A 26,980-nucleotide genomic window follows, 5' to 3' on the forward strand; every position below is an offset into this window, starting at 1 on the left:
CCATTTGCGTCCAGCCAGGCTGCCGTGATAGGCTACGTAAGTATTTACATAGCCTATCACGGCAGGCCAAAAAAAAAAACAGCATACGCAAATGGCGGCGGCTACGGCAGCCGCCATTTGCATTCCCTATTTTTCGCCGTTTTATCCTACGTAAATATTTATGTAGGCTATTACAGCGGGGAAAAAAGGGAACGCAAATAGCGTAGTGGGCGCCACTTGTGTTCCTTTTTTTCTTGCCGTTTTAGCCTACATAAATATTTACGTAAGCTATTGTGGCGAAAAAAAGGAATGCAAATGGCGCCCACTACGCTATTTGTGTTCCCCTTTTTTTTCACCATAATAGCTTACGTAGATATTTACGTAGGCTAAAACAGCAAAAAAAAAGGGAACGCAAATGGCAGCCGCCGTAGCTGCCGCCATTTGCGTACGCTGTTGTTGTTTTTTGCTTGCTGTGATAGGCTACGTAAATACTTACGTAGCCTATCACGGCAAACAGCAGATGCAAATGGTGGCTGCAGCAGCTGGTCAAAAGACCAGCCGCTGCTGCCAGCGCTGGAGCCGCCGCCAGAGCTGCTGCCGCCGGAACATCCACCCCAGGTAAGCTTCGTCCCGGGGGGGAATCCGCGGGGGGTGGGAGGCCGTTCCGCCACAGTTTTCGGGGGGCCGAATGCCAGTGCATTTGGTCTCACTGAAATCCGTGGCGGAATTCTCTGCCATCCCTAGCATGAGCACAAGTGTGAATTTGTGCAAACACCCCCCCCCCCGAAAAAATGGTCTGTAAATCCACAGAATCCATGTGACTCTGAAAAAGCTGGTCCACTGTGGAATCCACAGGTCGGATTCATAGGAATCCGAACTCATTTGATTCCATTGTGAATTTCTGTAACATCCCTAGGCTCCGGTCAGTTTTCAGTATTAGCAGCTCTAGGGGCAGCAGGCGGATGAGTGGCACCCTCACTTCTGCAGCCCCAGAGGAACTGGCAGCTGCAGCAGAATTCTCTCTGGGCAGGAGGGATCCCTCCAGACCAGTGGAGGCTGGTGGTGCCTATTTCAGTGGGCAGTGAATCTGCTCTGGGTTTTAGTCTGGGTCCGCACTCTAAAAGAGCTATCCAAGGTACTGAACCCATTTTGGGGATAGGGTTCAGCACTTTGGATAGCTCCTTTAGAGTTCTGACTGAAACCCAGAGCGGATGTATTGCCCCGCTGGAATAGGAGCCACCAGCCTCCACTGCCAGATAGCCTGCTTTGGGTTGGGGTGAAGAGCACAATTCAGGTGGGCCAAATTGCCTCCCCTGGGCTCTCTACAGGCCGGATGATGTCAGTGGGCATGGCCACTGACATCATAGCTTCACGCATTTTGCTTTTCTTGGTGCTGGGAGAAAGGGACCTGGAGAAAGCATGGAGCAGCCTTTCACAGCCCTCCTAACGTTTTAGACTTCAACTCCCAGCAGCCCCATCCAGCATAGCCAATGGGCAGGAATGCTGGGAGCTGTAGTCCAAAACACAGGAACCTAAGAAGCCGCCTTATGCTGAGTCAGATCCTTGGTCCATCTGGCCCAGTATTGTTGACACTGCCTGGCAGCCTCTCTCCAGGGTTTCAGGCAGAATTCTTTCCTAGCCGTACCTGGAGAAGCCAGGGATCGAACCTAGGACCTCTCGCATGCAAAGCAGGGGCCCTACCACTGAGCTACAGCCCTTCCTCAACATCTGGAGGGAGCCAGGTTGGCGAAGCCTGGCTTGGACAGAAGGACTCAGACGGCACTGGGAGGAGTACAGGATGTATTTTATTTCTATTGAAATTATAGTTATTATTTCTAAGTGTGCATCTATACATAGAAATCAGCAGCTGCAACCTTTACATAAATTGGTGTCCTCTTTTTTGGCCACCCTGCCTATTCCTTTGGTCACCATTAGGAAATTGAAGGCGAAGCTTGGGGTTGCTCCCTCTTGAGAGTTCCCTGCACTTGGTCTTGTGGAAGCTGCCAGATCCAGGATCGCCTGGTTCTGATCCCCATCTAGTAAACCCCCCCTCCTTATTGGAGTTACAGTCAGAGGCCTGGGTCGGCTTGGTATATTCTGGAGCACAAATCAAGTCTGTGCACAAACCTAGTGAATCAACCGTTATGCTTTTTAATACCTGCAATTAAAGGTGGTCTCAGTGTCATTCATCGATGAAAGCTTGTTAGCCCTACTAACCCCCCCCCCAAACCTCTGAGATGGAACGAAGCCCAGAGAATGTCAGAACTGGCTATTCATTCCTGATGATGCAACATGGAATGAACGCTACCGGATGTTAACAGATGTTCCAAACAAGCAGCTTGACTCCCTCCGTTATTCATTCTTGGAACTGGCAAAAAAGGTAAATAAGAATCCATCTGCATGATTCCATGTCACTTATGTGTATGTTGGCAAAGGGAGTACAGTCGTTCTTTTTATTTCCAGCAAATCTTTTTTCTTCAATTTTAAAAAAATAATTGCACATTAAAAAAATACAGCTTTAAAATGCACACAAAAACACGAAGATGCAAAATTGTTTCACGTACCTATGATCCATGTTACATACTAGGGATGCTGGAGAAATTTGAGATGGACTAAAATGAGCTCGGATTTCTTAGAATCCGATAGGGATGTACGAAAGTTCCGCCACGGATCTCGGGGAGGCTGAATGCCAGCGCATTCAGCCCCCCGAAATCGGTGGCGGAACGGCCCACCCCCCCGCCACCCCCCCGGGACGGGACTTACCTGGGGCAGATCTTCCTGGTGGCGGTGGCTCCAGTGGTGGTGGTGCGGCGGCTGCGGCAGCCGGTCTTCCGACCGGCTGCCGCTGCCGCCATTTCCAGGTTTAAAAGCAAAACAAAACAAAAAAACGTGATAGGCTATGTAAAGATTTACGTAGCCTATCACGGCTAGATTTTAAAAAAACACCATGATAGGCTATGTAAATCTTTACGTAGCCTATCATGGCTGGCTTAAAAAAACAAACAACCCCCCCTGCGCGTACGCAAATGGCGGCGCCCATGGGCGCCGCCATTTGTGTTCCTTATTTTGGCACGTCTTAGTCTACGTAAACATTTACGTAGACTAAGAAAGTGAAAATAAGGGGAACGCAAATAGCGTAGACGTTCCCCTTATTTTCACCGTCTTAGTCTACGTAAATGTTTACGTAGACTAAGACGTGCCAAAATAAGGAACGCAAATGGTGGAGCCCATGGGTGCCGCCATTTGCGTACGCGCGTTTGTTTTTTTTTAAATCAGCCGTGATAGGCTACGTAAAGATTTACATAGCCTATCACAGCTGACTGCAGGGACGCAAATGGCGGCGGCTATGGCCGCCGCCATTTGCGTCCCTGCTAGCCAGCGGCCGGACGTCCGGCTGCTGGCGGAGCCAGCTGGCGGCTCCGCAGAATCGCTGCGGAGCACAGCCGGCCGGCCAGGATTCCGGGGGGGGAGGAACGGAGCGCCTCCCCCCCGGTGAGGATTCCGGGGGGAGGGACGGAACACCTCCCCCTGCACCATCAGCATAATCCCCGAAAGGTAAGTACCTTTCGTACATCCCTAGAATCCGTGCTGAGTCCGTGGACTTTGGGATGATTTCTTTACTTTCCCGAAATTTACCCATATATATTTGTAGGAAAATACGCAAGTTTCTGCTGAATGGAATGGGGGACAATACGCTAAATGTTACCTACTGAGGAAAATTATGTAAATACTTCAGTAAATACTTCCATAATTATTTGCAGATTTTTCTGCATGACGAAAAGAAATTATTCTGTGGGCGGACGACAGAACAAAAGGCACCTGACAATCTTCGAAACACAGACGGAGCAGTTTTCGCAGTCTGTACATCCCTATTACATTCACATTCCTGCAAAGTCAGAAAAGATTGGAATGCTTTAGAAATTGCAGGAATCGTGAAACAAGTGCTAGTTACGTGCAAATACGTAGAATTGATACAGGGCTGGCCCTTGCATGGAGATAGACCAGGCAACAACCCGGGGCGCCAACGTTCCAGGGATGCCTGCCTTAGCTATGTAAATGTCTTGGAGCAAGAGACACTGCGCTGTGGGAGAGACGCACAGCGTCTCCTCAGCAGCCTGGCATTTGGACGATACGCTTGGCATTCCAGAGCCCTTTCTGGTCTCCATCAGCTGCACAGGATATAGGCACAGATGTAAAGTGGAGGAAGTAAAGGTGCCATAGACATTAACACTGAAAACGATTAAACAGCAGGCCATTCGACAACATGCTGACGCAGGGATGGAGATAACACTTAGGAACAGAGGAGCGCAGGAAGCTGCCTTATACTGAGTCAGAGCCTTGGCCCATCTAGCCCAGTATTGTCGACACTGACTGGCAGCGGCTGTCCAGGGTTTCAGGCAGGATTCTTTCCTCGCCCTATCTGGCGAAGCCAGGGGTCGAGCTGGGACCTTCCACATGCCAAGCATGTGCTCTCTCACACTGAGCTATGGCCCTTCCTCCTCCACTTGAATTGCTTAGGGCAGTCCAGAATTGATGGTGATCGGTTCAAGCTCATTTTGTATTGCTTCTTAAGCCATTATCAGTAACAAAATAGAAATACAAGTGGGGAGGGGGGCAGATTTTGGCCTAATGTATTTTATTTTATTCACTTGTCTAGGGTATTTTTATTCCGCTCCTCAGCCCAAAAGTCTCCCAGAGTGGTTTACAAATAAAATAATCAGTAAAGGAAGACAGTCCCTGCCTGTAGACTTACAATCTAAAAAGGCACAGCACAAGGAAAAAAGAATAGGGAGGGAAGAGGAGGGAAAAAAGGTATTTCAGCAAGGGTGGTGGGATGTACCTGCTTCTTCCTCTCATCACCAAAGGGGGCAAGGCCAAAGGTGAAAAGGGGTGGGGCAAAATGCCAAACACCTCAGCATAGCAGACCGCCTTCCCTTATACGTACACAGGCGTCCTTTAAGATCACCAGGAGGCGCGCTGGTCATTCTGAAAGTAACGGAATGTTGCCATGCAATACCCTGACGGTGGGCCTTCTTGGTAGTGGCACCCACCCTTTGGAAAACACTCCCTAGTGCAGTTCAGGAGGCAGAAAATGTTGCATTTTTTAAATGCCTCCTGAAAACACACGTGTTCAACCCGGCTTTCATTGGGCTGTAATTAAATTAATCATGCTGCTCCATCTTACTGAGCCTTACATTGCTTTTATTGTAATTGTAATTGTTTTTAATGTTATGGTTTTTTTATATTGCATTTTAAATATGATTTTAATATGTATATGTGGACTGCTTAGGGATTTCATTATATTTAGCGGTATATAAATATCACAAATAGATAAATAAATAAAATGTTAGCTTAAAGCTCTTACTGCCATTCACGAATGCCTTAGGAGAGGCATTTCAATGGAGAAAAAATGGCACAAAAGCTGGGAAAACATCAAATGATTGGTTGGGAGAAAGGGGTGGGGCCCTGGGAAACGGGGTGGCTATCTGGGCAACCCCAGAGGTGGGCCAACACTCCTGGCCTACGCATACACTCAGAATGGAGGAACAGGTTGCCTTACTTTCAGTACTAGAACTAGGGATGTCAGAGAATTCTGCCACGGATCTCGGTGAGGCCGAATGCCAGTGCATTCGGTCCCCCAAAATCTGTGGCAGAACGAAGCCCCCCGCCCCCCCCTGCAAAAGGCATGTGAAACTGAGCACCTACCTGCTGCCGTTCGCGCTGCTTTGCAAATGGCGGCCGCATCTGCGGCCGCCATTCACTTCTTCATTATAGCCGTGACATTATAGACATCTCCGCATGCTCAGATTCATTCCTGACAAAATCCCTATTTGTACTGAAACAGTGTTATGTGCTCCTCACGTCCTCAAGCAGTGAGACATTCCAGGGGCTGTGCAACCTTGGTTTGGTTTCCCTTTGGAACCTCGGAGCCTAGGCATGGGGAAGAATTCGTTCAGTTTGCACTTCCTGAACCAGTACTTAAACCAAAACACAGTTCTCCTTCGGTATTTGCAACTCTCTGAATTTTGCAGTGCAGTGCTCTTTGAGAAAAAATTACAAGAAAAGTGTATATTAGGGGAAAGTGTGCACAAAAATGTGTATATTCGGGAATATAGCAAATGCATGATATAATGGAAAATCGCTTGCAAAACAGGCACGTATTAGTCAAAGTTGCATGCAGAAATGTGTATGTTAGGGAAAATGCACACAAAAATGCATACCAATGTTCGTGCAGGCCTTAAAAAAAAAGCAAACTGATTTGGAAACAGGATTAAATGTATTTAAGATTGGAAAAATGAGAAACAAAAATTGACAGATTTGTCCATCCTTATTTTTATTGTTAAATTTATATCCCACCTTTTTTCCTCTTGCAAGGAGCCCAGGACGGCTTCCATGGTCCTCTTCCTCTCCATTTTAATCCTCCCAACAACCCTTTGAAGTAGGTTGGGCTGATAATCAATGACTGGCCCAAAGTCCCCCAGTGAGGTTCATGGCCAAGAGGGGACTTGAACCCGGGTCTCCCCAGTCTGCACTGGCTTATTGGAGGTGTATGGTGTTTCTGAAATATTTGATTTCATTGCATATATACCAGTGAAACATGGGTAGAGGCAAATAGCATAAGCACTCCTAGCAGTAGGTCTGGTATTGCACATGAGTTTCCCTGAGAGAGGTACTTGGAGACTAAGGTGGTTTCCAGAGCATTCCCTCCCTCCCTCCCTCCTGCAGTTTCTTCCCACAACACAAACTTTAGATCAGCAACCCACCCCTTAGATGGGGGGATGGGTAGAAAAGTGTGTCACCTCCCCATAGCTTCTCCCATCGAGGAAACATCATCCAGCCATCCTAATGACTTGCCAGCTAATCTCCCCAACAAAAGAAAGGTATGGCCAGGAATGACTGGCTGTATTAAACCAGGGAGCAACCCTGGATTTGCTAAGGGGTGCCATATTGTTTTGTACGGAAACATCTCGGAATCTATATTTTAGAAGTAGTGACGTGGCATTTAAACACACTCTGTGTGTGTGTGTGTGTGTGTACATGTGTGTGTGTGCGTGTAAGATTTTCATTTCTTAAGAGCAGGGTATTTCAGTTGTGCTTTTGATCTGCTCCAATGATAAATTACGCCTTCAAAGAATGGCATGAGGCGAGCACAGAGTGTTCCTTTGAGGCTGGGGTGTGCACAGGGAGGGAACTGCACACGGTTTAACGCAGAGAGCAATCATGCTCTCAAAGAAAGAGTGTGCTAATTAGTTCTCACATTAATGCTGTTGTCATTGCTGGAACGGAGAAAGTTGAAGGATGCCAAATTAATTAAAACAGCATGTAGGTTAAGGAGGGCTGGAATTGCTCTTGAGCAACCCCCATCAAGCGTTAGTTGCACTAGTGTCATGCTCCCACACAGCTCCTATTCATTTCGATGGGGCTCATGCAGGAGAACCGCCTGCTGATTTGCACTCCATGATGCTGGGCTTCCTAGTCAGTTTGAAAAATGTGCAAAGAAAATTGTGTACATTTTCAAAATGTGCGCAAACACGCTTTAGTCAATGGGTGCATGTGTATAAAAATGTGTATATTTAAAAATGCACACAAAAATGCATACGTTAATGTGTACATCATGAAAAAAGTGTATGAGTTTTCACACAGATCTTTTTTTTAAAAAATCACAAGCTTGTGCAGAAACAGGATGAAATGAGTTTGACCTAAAAAAAACCCTGATAGTCTCAGCAAGACCGAGAATGACACATCTGTCTATCCCTAGTGGAGCGAGGAGAAGGAGGAGGAGGAAGACACAATTGAAGCTAGTGGCTGTCACCACACTTTGTGGCTACTGAATTCCACATGTCAATTATGTGTTGTGTGTAGAAGTGCTTTCATTTCTCTCTCTGTTTCTGATGTTCAGGCAGTGAGTGCTATTGATTAAGTAGCCAACATGGCACCGCCCATGCACAAGAGAGAGGCATCAGCAGGTGTGGTGGAACCCCAAAGATCACAAAAGTACAAAAAAACCTTTAGCCCCCCCCCCCAACAGTCCAATAAAGGCTGAGTGTGCTAAAGTGGCCACAGAATGGTGATGGGGGGCAGGGAGCGGAGACACTGCAACATTTAGTTGCAGGTTCAACTTGTATTGAACCTAGTGCACATCAATTTCATTGGGTTCTAGTGTCAATGTGAAGGGGAGAAGACCCCCCCCCGTCTATCCATTTCCCCCTAACCCATTCCTTTCCTAACCCGTATTGAATTAGCCATTTGGAGTAATTTCAAATGCAACAAGGAGAAGAAACCATCATTTTCCCTCCCCGTATTGCCAGGAAAGGGGTGGTCAGTGGTTTGCCATAAATTCAGATAGCTGGACAGTTTCCAGCACAGGCAGGAGGTCTACATTTCATCAGGGTGGGGAGTCTGCCAGCCTGATACAGCCCGTGGTGGACACCATGTCTGCGTTTCCAAATATAGTGAAATATAATTTGTGCCGTTTGTGTATGTTTGTTTTCCTAACAGACCTAAAAGCAGGAGTTGTTTGGCTGTTTTATATTTGTGCCTTATTTTGCATCTTGTTCCCCTTTGGCCATCTGCAAATATCTGCAGATCATTAATGTCTAAAAATATTCTCTGGTTTGAGGACGTTGATCCAAGCTAAACTTGTGGCTAATATCGGAGAGGTAGGTGAGAGAACGGGTTTGTTTGTCAGAAATTCACATTTATCAGGCTTTTTTAACCTTTCTTTTCTGTTCCTGTTTAGCCAGAAGCAGGGGTGTCATTATAAAATGGCCTACCTGGGCACGGGCCCTGGATCTTTTTTGAGCTGTGCCTGGATCTTTTGAGCTATCCTAATTGCCTTTTTTTTTTTTACATATTCCCATTGACTTGCATTGGAAAACAAAAATGGCCATAACTTTTTTTAGTTTGTAAGATAAATTCATGACATTTGGAGGCTTGGAAGACTCCATGGAGCTAATTGAATTTGCCAAATTTCAGGCAGCTAGGTCCAGTGGCTTTTGTGCTAGTCACAGGTAAAATGTGCTATTTTCAAGAAAATCTGTCAAAGCAAAGAGCTATAGTTGTTTTGTGTTTCCGCATACATGCATAGAATTTTGAGAGCCCCCATAGAGCTGACTAAGCCTGCCAAATGTCAGACAGTTAGGCCTAGGGGCTTTTGTGCTAGCCACAGGTAAAATTTGCTTTTTTCAAGAAAATGTGTCAAAGCAAAGAGCTATAATTTCTTTGCTCTTCCACATAGGTGTATGTAATTGGGAAACCTGGCAGCCCCCATGGAGCTGATGGAACCTGCCAAATTTCAGGCAGTTATGTCCAGTGACGTTTGTGCTGGTCACAGCTAAAATTTGCTATTTTCAAGAAAATGTGTTAAAGCAAAGAGATATATTTTATTTGTGCTTCCACATACATGCATGGAATTTGGGGACCTAGCAGGCCCTGTGGAGCTGACTGAACCTACCAAATTTCAGACAGTTAGGTCCAGTGGTTTTTGCACTAGCCATGCATAAAGTTTCCTTTTCTCAAAGTCTAAAACAAAATGTAAAAACTGTCAAGTCACCCAGGGGATTAGAGATCCTAATCAGAAGGTGTTTAAGGTGACCATTAGGAGGTCACTATCCCTAATCTCTGGTGTAAGTTTTTTTCTGAAGTGCAAAAAACCTCTCTCCCCCTACTTTTCTTTTCTGCTCTTACATGCCCACTGTTGGGAGCTTGCCTGCAATGAAATTTTGAAGAGGGAGAAGGAAGGGAAGAAAGAGCTCCATGTGAGATACTGGTATTTCACACAGCATCTGATTTTACTGGCCCAAACTGGAACCTTTGGATTCTGCAGAAGTTTAGTAGCTTCAGTACAGCAAAGGATCCAATCAGCCGCCACAAACTTCTTTCTCCCCCTCCACTTTAATTTCTCCTAAATAGCTGTAGGACTCAAATAATCCCAAAGGGAGGGTTAGGACTATGTGGCATCATGATCAAGAAACTGTGGGGGCTTCTAAATAGGTTCTACAGTTTTAAAAAAAGCTAGAAAAATCCCTCAGCCACCTCACCTCATAAAGCTCATTTAAGTACGTGCAGTCCTTACAAATCCTGCACAGCCTCCTAAATTCCCCTGAAGTACGACCTCTCTGAAAGGAGCCACTTGGCTTAGGGAATTCTCTCTACCCCCACCCACATGCACATTTCCAATCACCATTCTTCTTTTCCCCTCCCCTCCCCTCCCCTCCCCTCCCCTCCCCTCCCTTCCCCTCCCTTCCCTTCCCCTCCCTTCCCTTCCCCTCCCCTCCCCTGTTCTTTCTTTCTTTCTTTCTTTCTTTCTTTCTTTCTTTCTTTCTTTCTTTCTTTCTTTCTTTCTTCCACCCAGAGCATATCTTGTGGAATTCTTAAAGAGAATTCTCTTTGGTGGGCAAGAGGAGTTCTGAACTGTATTTGACTTTATACAAACAGACAAGGTGGTTAGTTTTTCTCCTTCTCACTCAAGTCTTTGAGAAGAGTGGGTTCACACAGTTTGCAGAGAAACAAATCTGGGGCTGTTTTGTTTGTCAGTTGCCATTATCCAGCAATAGGAAGGGCTGTAGCTCAGTGGTAGAGCACATGCTTGGCAAGCAGTGTCAGGAGCGCCCCAGCTGCTTCTTGCAGTCCCCTCCAATAGCCAACTCAGTACACAGACGACGAGGATTCTTTCCAAGGCTTTATTCCTTTATGACTCTTACAGATACTAATCACTAGCGACTAAGCAAGGAACAGCACTGGGGAAAGATAGCAGAGTAGCCTAAGCTCCAGGTAAGGCAGTTGGTCCCCATTTGAAGGAAAAGTGCGGGAAGACTCTGAACTTATGGGCTAGGGAGAGATCCTCCCTCTTTCCCTTGGGTCCTCGGGACGCGACCGTTGTTTGAGTGCCAAACGAGTGGAATGCCTCCTTTCGGCGCCCTCCATCTGTCACCGCTCCCTGCATCTGTGCCGAGCGTCCAGCAAGCCCCCTTCCAGCACTCTCTCGCTGCCAGGGTCACTATCTATCCCAGGAATGCTGGCAGGAGGAATCTCTGCCAGCTGCTGTGCTTGTGAGAGATGAGTGAGCTCCTCTCCCATGGATTGCTGTTCCTCCTCAGAATCAGAACTGCTCTGGGGCTCTATGGGCTCAGTTTCCACCCTGACATGCAGAAGGTCCCAGGTTCAATCCCCAGCATCCCCAGGCAGGGCAAGTAAAGAATCCTGCCTGAAACTTTGGAGAGCTGCTGCTGCTGCCAGTCAGTGTCAATGATTCTGGGCTAGATGGACCCAGGGTCTGACTCAGTATAAAGCAGCTTCCTATGTTCCTATGAACAGAAAGCTTTAATTAAAAAATAGGAGTTCGGGGTTTGTTTGCTTTAAGTGGAGGGGAGATAAATATTGCTAATTTAAGCAATCCTATGTATGCCTACTGAGAAGTCCCACTATGTTTAATGAGGCTTACCCTCAAGAAAGTGTGCATAGGATTCCAGCACAAGTTATTTTTGCAGGGAGGTTTGCACCTTGATGTTCTGCATGTTTACTCAGAAATAAGTCCTGAGTTGTGAGCATGGTACTGCAAGCTTAATACAGTGCCTACTCAATTCCGTCTAATGAATTGACTACCCTTTCAGCTCAGTCCTATGCTATGTTTTGTCATTTGTGGGTTTGGTGGGTTTTTTTGTTTTTTGTTTTTTGCAACAACTCTAGCTTCAGTGGTGAGAGAAAGGCACTTAGTGCACGCTCAGAGTTTCTCCATAACTGAGCCCTAGTTTTGAAAACAGACTCATTGGCTGAATCCTGGTGAAGTCTTGGCACAAATGAGGCTACGGGGAGGAAGATACAATGAGAGCTTGTGCATAGAGAGGAGTTGCACAAAACAAGACATCTGTTTTTATGAAAAGTTGCTGGAGGATGGTAGGATGAGGAGGGATGGTTGTATGGAGGGGAATAGAATTGGTAGGGGGAGAATGCAAGTGCTCAGTGGTGAAATAAGAACATTCTTCATATGTTCAGAGGCAATCTCTATTTAAGAACATAAGAAGAGCCGTGCTGCATCAGACCAAGCTCCATCTAGTCCAGCATTCTGTTCACACAGTGGCCAACCAGATGCCTATTGGAACCCCACAAGCAGGACATGAGTGCAATAGCACCTTCCCACCCATGTTCCCCTGCTGCTAACATTGGTGAAATGTAAATTCTAGTAATTCTAAGTTAGAATGCATGTATATCCTTCAGACACTTTGCAGGTTTCTTGCCTGGGGGACACCTCTAATGACCTGTGCATTTTCATACAAATTTACCCAAAAACTATTGGAGAAGGGGTGAATGGAAGGGAAAGCAAATCACTCCCTCCCCCAAACTGGAGAACTCCCCTTCCACATGAACTGCTGCACCTATCCTTCTGAAACTTTGCTGGTTTCTTACGTAGAGGCAACTGTAGGCTGTCTGTAATTTTCAGAACAATGGTCCACAAGGAACATGGGGAGATAAGTATGCCCTCACAATGTCAAGGCCACTCTTGCACAAAACTCCTTGTGGCTAGCATTCTGAAATTTGGCAGACAGGATCTCCTGTGATGGGGCAATGAATCCCAAAATTTTTATCCAATTCTTCCAAGGAATTAAAATGTTATTGGCAGTTACCTTTAAAAGAAAATCAAAATATAAACCCTACACCTATTTTTCTGACATGTGGCAGGTGTAATCCCCTTCTAGAGGGCTACTATGCCTGAAATTATCATCCAGTTCTGACCCAGAGAAAAAAGTTACAGTTTTTTTCTAATTTCCCATGGTAGTCAACAGGAAGCATAAAGCCTCATTTTTCAAACCTTGACTCAGGTTTGGTGCTGAGCTGAAGTGGTCCGACTACAAATTGGCCAGAGTAGAAGCGGGATGTTTTCCAAAATGCTGAATTGGGGTCTGAGTTTAAGTGGGGTGGGGGGGGGGGTCAGTGCATACTTCAAATGTCTGTCTGTCTGTCTGTAATCTATACACACATGCAAGCACACTGCGTGTACACACCACACACACACACATATTAGATGTCCGCTTAGGCTCATATATGCACATTTGTGTTATGGGCCTGTGCCCCGGATCTTTTAAGACCCTAGCAACACCCCTGGCCAGAAGGCAGAATACCTCCACCCCAGTTTAAAGGACATTTACATAAAAAATCCAGGACACTTGGTGGAAAATGATTTTAATCAGATGCCCAGGGACTCCTGCACAATATACTCAGAATGAAGTCTAATTTATTAAGTGTCTACAGACTTAAGTGCCCTTAGTTGTTGGGAGTCAGCCCCATTTAACACAGTGGGACTTCTGAATCAACATGTATAGGATAGGACTTTTAAGTTCTTGAATGTGCAAATCATCTTCTGAGTCCATTTCAGTTGGGGTTCAGGCCTGGTTATGGCACTGAAACAGCCTTGGTCACCCTGTGGGATGACCTCTGTCAAGAGTAGGGATGTCAGAGAATTTCGCCATGGATCTTGGTGAGGCTGAATGCCAGTGCATTCGGCCCCCCGAAATCCATGGCGGAACAAAGGGCCGCCCCCCACTAAAGGCGTGCAAAACAGGACACTTACCTGGTGCCGTTTGCGCTGCTTTGCAAATGGCGGCCGCGTCTGCAGCCGCCATTCGCTTCCCTATTTTTGCCGTGATAGGCTATGTAAATACTTATGTAGCCTATCACAGCTAATGCAGTGACGCCATTTGCATCTCTGCGGAGGCCGTGATAGGCTACATCAATATTTATGTAGCCTATCACGGCAAAAAAACAGTAACGCAAATGGCGGCCGCTGTAGCCACCACCATTTGCGTCCACAGGCTCCACACGGCCCCTGCGAATGCACCTGGCCGGCGGCTCCGCAGAGTTGCCACGGAGCGGAGCGGAGCCGGCCGAGTTAGGATTTCGGGGGGAGGTGCAGAGCGCCTCCCCCCCACCGCAAATCACCCCATCGAAAAGGTAAGTGACTTTCATACATCCCTAGTCAAGAGAGAGACAGGGAGTATAACCCTGTTGATTCTCCTTGACCTCTGATACCATCAACCATGGTGTCAAGGGCTCCTTGGAGGGATCTCTCAGTCTAATCCAGTAGCCAAGTCCAGACGCAGACAAAGGGATTATTTTCAAAGCTTTATTCTTCTTTTACAACTTACAACTCTACAGGTAGCAACTAGAGCTGAGCAGCAGCATCTCTATGCCCTAAGTTGGAACAGCTGGTCCCTGTTTGAAAGGCAATTACTGGCAGACCCCTGAATATAAGGACTAGGGAGAATCCCTCCCCTTTTCCCTTGGATCCTCTGGGCGCAACCGTTCTTTGAGCGCCAACCGGGCGCTACGCCTCCTTTCCGCGCTCTCCATTTGGCGCCGCTCTCTGCGTCTGCGCCACGCATCCAACCAGTCTGCTATCGGTGCTAGGTCACTCCCTGGACTGCTTTCTAATCTAGGCATGTTGGTGGGAGGAATCTCTGTCAGCTGCGGGCCCTGGGAAAAAGGGGCGCGCTCCTCTCCCAGGAGTGACTGCTCTTCCTCCGAATCAGAACTACTCTGGGATGCTATGGGCTCAGTGTCCACCCTGACACACGGTATCCTTCTGGAACGTCTGTCGGAGTTAGGTATGGGCAGGACTGCTTTGCGGTGGTTCTTAGATTCCTGAATTTGCAAACTATGAATTGGAAACAGCAGGTTGGATCCAGATTTAGTCATACTTAGTGCAGAACCACTGAAATCAACGAGACTTGGGTTAGTCGCATGTTTTTATGAGTGCTGTTAATTTCATGAATGCCATTGACTTCAGTGGGTTTATTCTAAATATGACTAAATCTGGATCCAACCCAACTGAACCAATTTAGCAGCTGTTGTATGCATGCAAGGGCAATGCTATGTGCATTATGTGCCACTTGCTCAGGGCCTGTTGTGTCTCTTCTATGAATTAACAAATGCAGGAAACCATCTGGTGGTTGAGGGAAAGGAGGATCGGATTGAGACCTCAGGAGAGCCAGATTTGGGCCCTGGGCCTCAGGTTCTGCAGCTCTGCTGTAGAACATCCCCCAATATGTAAGTGAATGGGGCAGCACTGATACGTACAAGATCCTAACATATCATCACCAGCGCACACATGGATGGTTCCAATTCTTGGAAGAGTTCCATGAATTTAGGGTTATTTTTATTCCTGCTCTATACCATCATTCTACTCCTTCGTGGATTCCCATCATTGCATTTTAGATGTGCCTCTGTAACCATGAGAATTAGAAAGAAATGGGGGGTCCCCCCGAATGGAGGGACGAGATCTATGGGCATGATACGGGCTGATACAAGGAGAGGTGTTCCTTCAGATTCCTGGGCTCCAAGTCATTTCAGGCTTTGTAGGTCAATGGCCATGCTAGCTGGGAATTATGGTATTTGTAGTCCAAGACATCTGGAGGGCACATATTTGGAGATAGCTGGAGGACATGGGAAATGGGGATTGTGCCAAGCTTCACATAAAAGTAGGGTTTTGAGAGGGGACTGGTAATATGTTATTATAACCTCACATAGCATGCATCACGGCATATTCAGCGGAAAGCTTTGTAGAGACTTGTCTTACATAGTAATGTTGCCTTTCTTCACTTGCTCTATTTGGGGAATCCATGGATCAGAAATCTATCATTAAACTCCTTTGGAAGTACTCAACTTAAGCTTGGGCAGTTACCCAGGGGAAAGCTGGCACAGAACTCAAACTTTAAGTCCTAATCTAACCAAGCTTCTGACCGCAGATCCTGTTCTTCTTTTGTGCATTTTAGGGGAGGAACAAAATCAGGTTCTGAAAGAGTATTCTTTCCACAGACTTCACCCACCTCATCTCTCCTTTAAGCTGAAGTGGGCAGCCTTGATAGGGATACAACTTGATAGGGATACATTTTTTGAGGGATCCCTTAAAAAGCAGCTCACCTACCTGACCTCCTGGTGGTGGCCCCATTCCTGGAATATGTAGCCAGGAATCTTTCCAGAGTCAAAGGCTTTAATGGACAGGGGTGTGAAGAGAACTTTCAACATTACTTGAGCTCACCAGGGCTTCTGCTTGGAACCCATTTAAAATGTCAGCACTCAGTCCTAGAAGATGTTGAGTAATATTTACAGAAAAGGGTAACTCTGGGCAGGTGAAGAGTGCTTTCCCCTCATTGCTGAGTAGTTACAAACAGCTAGTGTGTGCAATGCCAGCTTCAGGTTTTGGAGAGCCCCAGAGAAAGTCCTACAACTCCCAGCATTCTCCAGCGAGCATGACTGGCTGGGGAATACGAGGAGTTGTAGGACTTCTTTTCTGTCTAAACATGTATAGGATCGTGCCCTTAATGTTCTATCTATAATACCAGAGTGGGCAACTTGTGGCCCTCCAGATGTTTTGGCCTGCAACTCCCACTAGCCCTAGCCAGCAGCACAGACACCTCCTGACAGATTCTCCTGTCAGACACTGACTTCCCCTGTCAGACTCTCCACAGCTCCTTATATTCGTTCCAGTCAGAACCCACCAGCCAATCAGCTTTGGGGTGTCCAACATTCCATCACCCCATCTCTGGGTAAACGTCTGACCAATGGGCATCTTCAGAATGTTCAGTGATTCCCCAATCAGATGGTACCAATTTCAATCCTACCTTTCCATATAAATAGAGAGAACCTGGCTTCATTTTCACCTTCTAGTGCTAACAGTAACTGCCAATTTGCCAGCACCCCATATCTACAGTGTAACGCCCCTCAGGCCCAAGCCCTGAGTAAAAACCATACATTTTTCTTCTACTGTTAACCCTGGGGAACAGTGGTTGAAATAAAACATAAGAATTAAATTTTTACCTCAGTTTTACCTCAGTTTCTTCACAGGCCCACATTCAGTTCTGGGAGATGTGGACTGGATAAAAAAGAGAATTTTCTTCCACAATCCACACATTTATGGAATGGGGCCCAGAGGGTCATAGGCTGTTGAAGGAAAGGCGTATCCACGGCAAACATGTCAGACAAAAATAAAACACAAAACAAAAAAAGGGAAATAACATGAGAAAACAAGGAAAGGGGAAACAAATAGAATAAGAAGTAGAAAGACAACACAACCCAGTCACCTCCCAGGAGACGATTTAGACGAGAAAGCTCTTAACAATGCTGCTACTGAGGTACCCTTTGAGAAACTGAGGGGAAAGCGGGAGGCTTGCCTTTGGGGCATGCCTGTGAGGCGGTACGGTGGGCTTCCCACTCAAACATCTCCACTCCAGAAAGTTCCAACAAAATCTCTGTGCAGGTGTAGAAACCATATGTGTGATGCACAGAGACCACAAAGAAGAACGAATTGAAACAAATTTCTCACCCATCCCTAGACTTAAATGGGGCCTAAATGCAACTAACTTAGTCTGGGGCCAACCCTGAGCATCCACAGGTTTCCACATGTCATCACCCCTGGGCTTCCGACAAAACGAGCCATTGTTGTGCTGCTGTGTTCATTTACAAAATAAGTCTTCCCTTCAAGAAAACAGAGCTCTCTTAGAGATGGTGGTGGTGTGTGTGCGTGTGTGTGTGTATTTAATGCTTTTCTTTTTAATATGTGAGGCATTTCTCTCATCTTAATTGGCTCCATGTTCAGGTAGTTTATCTTTAGATGTGGCTCAAACCCACGCCGTCTCTTGTAGTGCAATTAATTCGACGCTCTGTCTGCAATTTTCCCCCCAGTCTGCCTTGAGCAAAGCTTTGTACTTTATAAGACTTGTTGTTTCCTAGAGGTGTTGGCCCTCAGCCCATCTGCCATTTGTTTCCACCTGATTGGCAATATATTCATCTGGTATTCATCTGAAGAGAATTCTCTTTCTCTCTCTCTCTCTCTCTCTCTCTCACACACACACACACACACACATACACACACACAGGTATTTTTGTGATGTGGCATGTTACTTTATTTAACTTTTATTTATTTAACATTAACTTTTATTTATTTTGCTTAACTTTTATTTTATTTTAACTTCATTATATTTCACTTTTACTTTATTTCACTTAAAAAAATTACCTTTATTTATTTTACTTTTCACTTTTCTCTCAGAGAGCAATCCTATGGTCCCTGGGACGCTCTCCCAGGGACCATAGGATTGTGTGGAAAAACTCTTCCAAGGTTTTTGGAAGTGCCTCTTCCAAGGCACCCTGATCTTGGAAGGGAGAGTCAGAGATCCGACCCCCTCCCCTGCACAGCCAACATGGAGCGAACCATGCCAGCTGCCTCTCTGAGGTCAGAGAAATGACCTTGGAGCATGAGAAAAGGGAGCGATACGGTGGGTGGGGAGGGGAGGAGAGGAGATCAGAGAGGCCAGGATACGAGATATCCTGAGCCTCCTCCAGCCTCCTTCCCTCCCCCTCCAAAGCACCCTTATTAGACCGGCTGAAAGCCCATCTAGTGAAACCTGCCAAAGATAGAGAACGGGAGGCGAAGATTGCCTCTGCTCCTCCTCCTGCCCTGCTGGCTTCAACCTAGATCTTGGAAGCTCCCGGGTTCAGAGGCTTCCGAGCAGTGAGGGTGCAACTGATAGGATGCTTAGTCACTTAGCATCAGGAGTAAGCCCAGGCCTTCTGTTTTGATTTCGGACTCTGATGCGGATTCGGAGATGGAGTTAGAGGAAGCCCAGCAGAGACAGGCTGTAGGGGAGGACATTCCACAAGACTCCTCAGGAGCCAGTGAAGAACCTTCCCGAGGGCTTATTGAGGAGGAGAACCAGGCTCAGAGATTCTCTTCCCCCCTCCCCGTGGGAACCCAGGCTCTGTCAGAGGGGGAGGGAGCTTCGGGATTGACAGATGCCACAGCTCGTTGCTGAGTTAAGCAGGCAGAGTTGAGAGGAGGAGGTGGGAGGCATCACACCGGATTGGCTGTCCGTCAGAAGTTGGGTCAGGAGGATCCTCCCCAAAGGCAGGAGCTCAGAAAAATCCAGCTGAGCCCGGCGGGAAACCCATCCGGAGTTGAAGGGCAACTCACTTGCTTTCAGTAGCATCCTTACCAAAAGATTTACGTTGCACATTGGGCCTAGAAGACAGCTCTAAGCTTCTGTAGTCACTACAGAGGTGAAGAGGTGCCATTAGCTGAATAAAGTGTTTGTGGACTGCACAGTGAGTCTCTGCTGCCTCATTACTCAGGGGGAGGACTTAGCATCTGTGAGGCATAGGTCCTTAGAACTGCAGAACATTTTAGTGTCATCTTCTTCTCTCTGTCAAGTCCCCTGTGTCCTTCACAGCTGCAGGCTGGCCAGAAATACAGCAAGTGACGACGTCTTCCTTGGTATCAGGGTGGCTGAGAGTCCTGCTTTACAGAGGATAGCCCTCTTTTTGGCAGGCTGATCAGCCCAAGTCTGCTTTAAAGATAATGAAGCGTGAGAAGGGAGAACATGGAGGGGCCCTGAAATTACTGTCCAGCTGCTAACTGATGATGGGCAAACTGAGCAGCAGCACACAGGTTGCCTGGTCACAGTCTTCCCCATTATGGTGAGATGTGCTGTATTTCTATTTTAGTTATAGCCATAATGTTGAAATTGGCATTCATACATACAAATCAGCATATGAAAATGTTATGCAAGTCGGCACCCCCTTTTTGAAATAGTGGTTTGAAAGTCTGAATAGGTAAGTTTGTATTAAAATGCAAACTGAATAATTTTTCTTCTCCATCCCTGTCAAATGTATCTTTAACATGCAGAAAGACACAGTTGGTTTGTAATGTGCATATAATGTTTTCCAGCTCTCTGTTGGTCTCAGGAAATATTTTCAGAAGCCCAAAGCAGCAGACGATGGATGAGCTGAAATGCTTTCCTTGAAATGAACATCTCGACAAATCTAAGTTAGGAAGATGTGGACCGTGAGAGGAGATATAAATGCTGAATCAACAATGTCTTAGTCCTTGAAGGTAAGGTTCTCACCTGGTGAAAGGAATCTTAGTCAATCGATCATATGAATGTTAAATGATCAGTTAAATCTACATATGCTTGCATATGGAGAAAACAACTGTCTTGATGGGAAAAAAGCACTCTCTCTTTGACCTTAGGTGATACATGTATGTAACATAGGAGGGATTGACTTAGAACAGGCATTCCCTCCTACAGTATATGTGATACCAGGAGCCATGATCCTTTCAAGACAGTGCCCAACATCTGCAGTGGTTATAGTAAACTTGATTTTAAAGAACATGTTGCCTGATTAATCGGAGACACCTTTTTAGCTGCTCCAAAGGGTTCTCAGGTGAGAAATCTAAGTGCTGTAATCCTATTCACTTTGAGGGAAAATCATCAAGTTTTCTCAAACATTACACGATCCAGCATGACAACTGATAGTGCCTTCCCTTCCTCTAGGCAGCTAAGCACACAGAGGACAGGATTCGTCCCAAGACTGTTACAGAAGCCCAACAGAATGCTTAGAAACAGTATTCACTAGTAAAACTCCTGTTCAGACCTCAAGCTATGCTTCAGCCTCCTAAGATGGTGTCTTTCAAACTGCACCTGCAGCTGTTGGGGTGCTGGGAGTTGTAGTCAAACACATTTGGAGGGGCACCAGGTTGGGGATGCCTGGTATATACTGGGGGGGGGGGGAGGAATGAAGAATTCCACAACTAGTTTTTCAACTGTCTTTGACATGTCTTGAGTCCAAGAGGCCAAGGACCAATTCTTGTACTAAGTCAGTGGAGTTCTAGGAAAGGGCCTTTAGCACACTGTCCAGAGTAGTGTACTACTGTGTTCTACAGCACACACACACGCACGCACACACACACACACACACACACACACACCAACCTGGTGCCATCCAGATGTTTTAGACTACAACTCCTCCTCATCCCTCACCATTGGCTATGCTGGTTAGGACTGATGGACACTGACGATCAACACATTTGAAGGGCCACAAGTTGTCCACCTGAGGTATATAGGATTTTGTCACTGGCCTTTGTTTTACTGGTTGTAGGTTCTGGAACAAAATGGTACAGCACCCTCTTGTTCAAGCATTGCCAGCACATCATTGGTTGGTGGAGGATACTGATGGTTTGTGATGTCACTGCTGCTGTAGAGATCATGTGTCCACCCAAGGGAACAATTTGCCCTCTGCTCAGAGCAGCAGAGAAAGCAGAGACAGGAGGCAGCTTCTTAAGTCTGGCAGAGTCACCTAGGCCAGTCAACTGAAGGAAGAACACTTCTAGGGCCCCAGGCATCTATCGTTCCACTTTCAAGTCACAAAGATGGCTCAGGAAATTGACTGGTTAAACAGCCAAGCGGGCCTGTGCCATGTCGACCTGTACAAGCACGATGTCTCCAAAGACAAGAACTGCGAAGTGGTTTGCTTTATCGATGTGTCCACCCTGAACATGAAGGAGAAAGATCAGAATAAAGCCAAGAAAACCACTAGCCAGTCCAGTATTGTTTCCGTTTCCTCCAACGACTTTGACCTGGCCTTGGAGAATCTGGAAGAGAAAGATGTCATTGTCATCAAGGACAATGAACGGAACAATGCCATCAACACAGTCTGCCTTTTCAAGCAAGGCTCTTCTGAGGAAGCCAGTGTGGCGAACTGGCTGAATAATGACCTCCAGAAATACGCTGCTGGATTCCAGCAGGCCCTGTCCAATTTAGATGCTCCCCATAAGACTAAGCCACCTTTCCATTCATCAGTTGTGGAGAAGATCTCCCAGAACACCAACACTTCTTTCCAAGGTTCAGATGCCAACCTGCTCCTGATGCCTGAGTTTGGACGGGGTGGCTTAAGCCCCTCCTAAACCCTGGACAAACTGTCCACACCATGGAGCCCTGAGCACGGGCTTCCTCTTGGCAACTCTACCGCTGCCATCATTTGCAATCTATTTATTTGGCTGCACAATATACAGTAACTCTCATCTGAATTTCGATTCCTGGTGTCTACAACCAGGAGCTGGAGATTCATAAATAAAAACATTCTTGACATCAGCTTTCTGTGCTTTTCTTTTTGGGGCACTGTGAAGGTTTGAGGCCTATGGAGGCAAAGGGAAAAATGGTCAGGCTTAGGGGTTTGGAGTTTTTTGTTGGGAGGGGGTATCCCTGAGAGGAGTAGTTTCATTTCCCCGGTTAAGTTTCAGTTTCATTTCTCCAGTTAAATTTCATTTCTTTAGGTTTGAAACTTTCAGTTTTGAGGGAGGAGGATATATAAAGAGAGAGAGAGTGAGCCAGTAAGAGCAGAGTCCAGAGCCTGAAGAGGGAGCAGGAAGCAGCAGCCTGGAGAAGTCTAAGTACAGCTAGGGTAAAGGAACTTGCTTTTTGCAACTTTTGTTCTCTCTTAATGGCTTTTGTATCACTCAGGTAGATTGTGCAAATACCTTTATGATTTGCTCACTTTATTTATTGATTTACCAGTAAACGTTTGTGGTTAAACCCTGTGTCTAGAGTGTCAACCACCCCATGTCTACAGCCTAAACCCCACGTTACTGGAAAGGGGAAGGTAAAAGAAGGAAGGTGGGTCTCTTAAGGAGGCAAGAGATCCTTAAAGAGTTGCTCAGGGGGTCCAGGTCATAAGGGGAACCCTGATAGGCACATTTTGTATATACTGGCTTGTAACTTTCCATTTTGGCAGGTGAGTGGTGACAGTCAGGAGACTTCGGTTGCGTGGCTTCCCCTCTATGACTGGAAATGGCCAGACTCTCACTCAGGGGCAAGGAACCTATTTCAGCCTGATGGCCAAATTCAAGTTTGGAGAAACTCTCAGGGGCTGCATTCCAGTGGTATTCCCCAAATACCAGCACAGTGTAGCTTAAACCTCTTGCTGCCAGTAACTGAACCTTTGGAGAGGTATTCCAGCTTTTTAGAATGGGAAAAATGTGCAAAAGCTGGGAAACCATCAAACCATCGGGGATTGGGTGAAAGGGGCCGGGGCTGGTGGAAGGGGGTGTGGCCATCTGGGAACCTTGGAGAGCCAAACTGGAACCTCAGGAAGGCCAGATTTGGCCCGCAGGCCTGAGGTTGTCCACTCCTGCCCTAACTGGAGGAACTGGCCATAAAAATGTGTGTCACTCTTCGAGAAACATGCTTAGCCATGCGATTGGGATCCCCTGAACACACTTTCCTCTGACCACTCCCAAAGGCCGAGTCCTTGACCTCCCCTGCTTGGGCCCCTTTCCCATGGCAGCCTCCAATGATCCCCGGGTCCTTTGCAATGGTCCATACCATGTCCATATAACAGAAGACCAAAACCATTGGAAGACACCTCTGTTAGGCAGATGCAGTCAGTTTTTCATAAGGCTAAAGTTGACTGGGTAGAGCATTCTTTGAGCATGCACACACATTTCTTTCAGCCTATTGTCTTTGGTTAAGCAGGTTTTGCAGGTTCTTAAAGCACTATCCCAATCTGTTTAACCAGAAACAATAGTGAGACAAAAGAAATAAGCAAACACCCCCTGACCAGCCCACACAATAACTGTCTCTAGCTGTAGGAAAAGAATCCTTTTTATACATTATTTTCCTGAAAGGTTTTGCTTTTATGCCATCTGTCCTCAATTTCAATTTATTACATGTTTAACTTGCCCTTCTTGCAATGCTCAGAATATCGGGCATCGGGGTGGGGAACTTCACCTCGGTACCAAATCTGGCCTTCCGGCATTACCCAGATGGCCCCTTCCCCTTGCCTGGCCCCTTCCCCTGGCCCCACCCTGTTTTCCCCAACCACCAATCATTTGGTGATATCCCGGGTTTTGTGAAGTTTTTTCCTCATTCTAAAAAGTTGAAATGCCTCTCCTAAAGGTTAGTTACTGGCAATAAAAGATTTAAGCTACAGCAGTCAGGGTTTTTTTTTTGGGGGGGTATTCTTGGTAATTTTGACCACACACATTTTTGCCTAGGGCCCTGGCCACCACTGGAATGCGACCCTAAAAGCTGCTCTGAACTTGAATTTGGCCCTCAGGAAGGAAAGCAGTCCCCTGCTCCTGGCAAACATGGTTCTGCCCCTACCCATTTTATCTACACAACAACCCTGTGAGGTAGGTAAAGATAATAGAGAATGTGAATGGCCCCTCAGTGAGCTTCATGGCCAAGCCAGGATTTGAACTTGGGTCTCCCCAGCCCTAGACTGAGATGCTAACTACTCCACCAGACTAGCTCTTTCTAAGGCATTTTGGCTTCATCAAGCAGGCTGTTACAACCATCACAAACCACCCCTTTAAATCAACCAGCAATCTCACCCTGCAGGGAGGATGGCCCATTTTCAGCAGAGCTGGAACAAGAGGAGACTTCAGAACCATTGGCACACAGGCTCCTCCTGTCTGCTGAGAACCACAAGCAACATGGAATGAAAACCACATTGGGGTGCTCAGCTCCTTAAAGGAGCTTATTGTGCCTGAAAAATATCCAGAATGCATGGCACCACTGTAACAGGGTGGCTGCAGCTTGTGCCACAGAGGTGGGAAGGAATGTAGAAGGGAGAGATGTTCCCTGGTCAGTTTGGTGTAGGGGGTAGATGCTGTGGGAACCTCCCCAAAGGATCCTGTCCAGTAACCGAAAACTTTGCCCTCCTCTCTTCAAAGGGTGATGGCAATACTTTATTATGGAGATGAAAGAGCAATGGGAAAACTACTGAAAAAGGTAACAGAAAGAGGTAGCACTTGGGTTCATTTCTGGAGCTGCCACTTCCCTTCTTTCATGTGACTCAGCCACCCCATTGGCCTCTGTACCTGCAAAGCCTGCCCAAGGCAATAGCCGATCAGACTTGCAGTCGAGCCTTACTTCATCACTGGGGACAGGACAGCATCCTTCACTGCACCAGGGAGCACCAGGCATGCTTAGGGGGCGCAGGGCACCCCGTGTGGCACACACACACGGCTCTGTCCTCCCAACACCCACTGCTCCCACCCTAGCATCTGCTGCCTGGGATAGCCACCTCACTTTGCCTAATGGTAGGACCAGCCCTGTGTACTGCTGCTAGTCTCCAGTGCCATCTGGTGGTGGGACCCCTCCCGGGTGGGGTTATCTGTAGTGGAAGCCATCGCAGCAGTGCTGTGATCTGTGCTGGGCTACTGGCCCAGTGGGGCCTGCCATTTAATTTTCCCACAATGCCCCCAAAGTAGTGTGTGCTCAGGGGCATTGTGGGAAATCAAAATGGTGGGTGGCTCACACCCAGCTGCCCAGAGCGGTGGGCCTGGTGGGACCCAAGGGTGCCAGATACTGACCTTGGCCCTGACTCCAAGGATGAGTTCCTACGGCGCCTCGTCTGTAGCTGGTTTGCTATGCCTGCTGTCTATCTCTCCTCTTAACCAACACGTTGCCACCCCTGTTCTCACAAGTTCTTGCTGCCCTGGGGAGAGAAAAGACACAGCCAGCCTGAGAGAAAAGGGTGGGCTAGCCATGCTTGGGCGAGCTGGCACACTTCTTCAGGGCGTCGTTGCTAGAGGAATGTGAGACTATAAACAAGCACCAGGCAAATGTTTGGAGGAGGTTGGAATGGGGCTTGAGAAGCACCGGCTGGAGTACTATGAGAGGGGCTGTGGCTCAGTGGTAGAGCCCCTGCTTTGCATGCAGAAGGTCTCAGGTTTGGTGCGTGGCATCTCCAGGTAGTGTTGGCAAAACTTCTGCCTGAAACCTTGGAGAGCCGTTGCTGCCAGTCAGTGTTGACAATATTGGGCTAGATGGAACCAATGTTCTGACTCAGTATAAGGCAGCTTCCTAGGTTTCTATACATGCAGAGTAACAACAATACAATGCCTCTGTGTTTCCCTTCCTGCTGGTTAACCACAGCTCCCCAACATGCATCTGGGATTAAGGAACTAGCCAGCATCCAAGTTATTGAGTGTGCTTTCAGAGATAGACTGAAAAACGGCTGCCTTTGAAAACGGTCCAGGAACTTCTGCTGGTCCAAAACAGGGCAGCGAGATTGTTAAAAGGGACTGGCCAATGAGATCACATTACGCCAGTACTTTTCTAGCTGCACTGGCTGCCAGTCCATTCCCAGGCCTGATTCAAAGTGCTGGTATTAACATTCAGAGCCCTAAACAGCTTGGGGCCAGGTTATCTGAAGGATCGCCTCCTCCCATATGTGCCTGCCTGGGTCCTAAGATCATCCTCAGGAGTCCTCCTCCGGGAGCCCCTGCCAAAGGAAGTGAGGTGAGTGGATACCAGAAAGAGGACCTTTTCTGCTATGGCACCCCGGCTGTGGAATGAGCTCCCTGGAGAGGTTTGCCTAGCACCTATGTTGTACTCCTTTTGGCACCAGGTGAAGACCTTTTTATTTCCCCAGTATTTTAGCATTTTAGCTTCCTAGTCTTTTAGCTCTGGTGTTCTTAGGGATGGCGCGGGTGCCTGATTCTATCCCTGATTCCATCCCTGCTCGCGCCCCTGAGTCCCGCTCACCAAGACCCTGCCCCTGCTCCTCAAGTAGCCCGTACTCACCCTGGCAGCCTTGTTGAGGTCTGTGGTCACCATTTTTCAAAAAATGAAATGGTGATTGCAAAAATACATATATTTGTGTATGCGTGAAATTCGCATTTCTGGAAAAATGCGCACTTCGCAAATACACAAATATGCGCATTCGCAAAAATGTACATTTTGCCTATGCAAATATTATATATATACACACACACACACACACACACACAAAATGCATATTCGCAAAATGCGCATTTTCACACACACACAAATATGAGTATTTTTGCAATCGCCATGTTATTTCTAAAAAAATGGCAACCACAGAGTTCGACGAAGCTGCTGGGGTGAGTGCGGGCTGCTCGCTGAGCATGGGAGGGGCTTGAGCATGTTCCGGGGACTGGTGAGCAGGGGCAGGGGCTGGGTGGGTGCCCAGAGAACCCGGGCAGGGGTACGTTAACACATCCCTAGGTTTTCTAAATCTGTATTTTAAATCTCTGCATTGCTTCTAGGTTTTATTCTGTTCATACTGTTATATTGTGGTTTTAAGCTTTCATATTTTATACTGTTTTATGCCTCACCTTTTGTTTTCAATTTTTGTGAACCACCTGGAGAGCTTCGGCTGTTGGGCAGTATAGAAATAAAAATAAATAAATAAATAAATAAATATC

At 46.9% G+C, this 26,980-nt stretch overlaps 1 protein-coding gene across 2 annotated transcripts in view; it reads left to right on the plus strand.

Annotated features, from left to right (window-relative positions):
* LOC146339065 (A-kinase anchor protein 4-like) overlaps positions 1-21,895 on the plus strand; it is a 32,061-nt gene extending 10,166 nt beyond the window's left edge. Inside the window, exons 2-4 of one of the 2 annotated variants that reach the window (XM_084812083.1) lie at positions 2,150-2,359; positions 19,694-19,858; positions 20,905-21,895. In XM_084812083.1, the coding sequence (XP_084668209.1) occupies positions 21,176-21,709 (534 nt within the window). In that variant the 5' untranslated portion in view covers positions 2,150-2,359; positions 19,694-19,858; positions 20,905-21,175 and the 3' untranslated portion in view covers positions 21,710-21,895. The remainder of the gene's footprint in view (positions 1-2,149; positions 2,360-19,693; positions 19,859-20,904) is intronic. The other variant, XM_084812084.1, reaches the window with a different exon arrangement.
* The last annotated feature ends 5,085 nt before the right edge of the window (positions 21,896-26,980 follow it).

This window comes from Heloderma suspectum, chromosome 8 (genome assembly GCF_057233095.1).
Source record: "Heloderma suspectum isolate Gila_16-S chromosome 8, 16-S_ref, whole genome shotgun sequence".
Lineage (NCBI taxonomy): Eukaryota > Metazoa > Chordata > Lepidosauria > Squamata > Helodermatidae > Heloderma > Heloderma suspectum.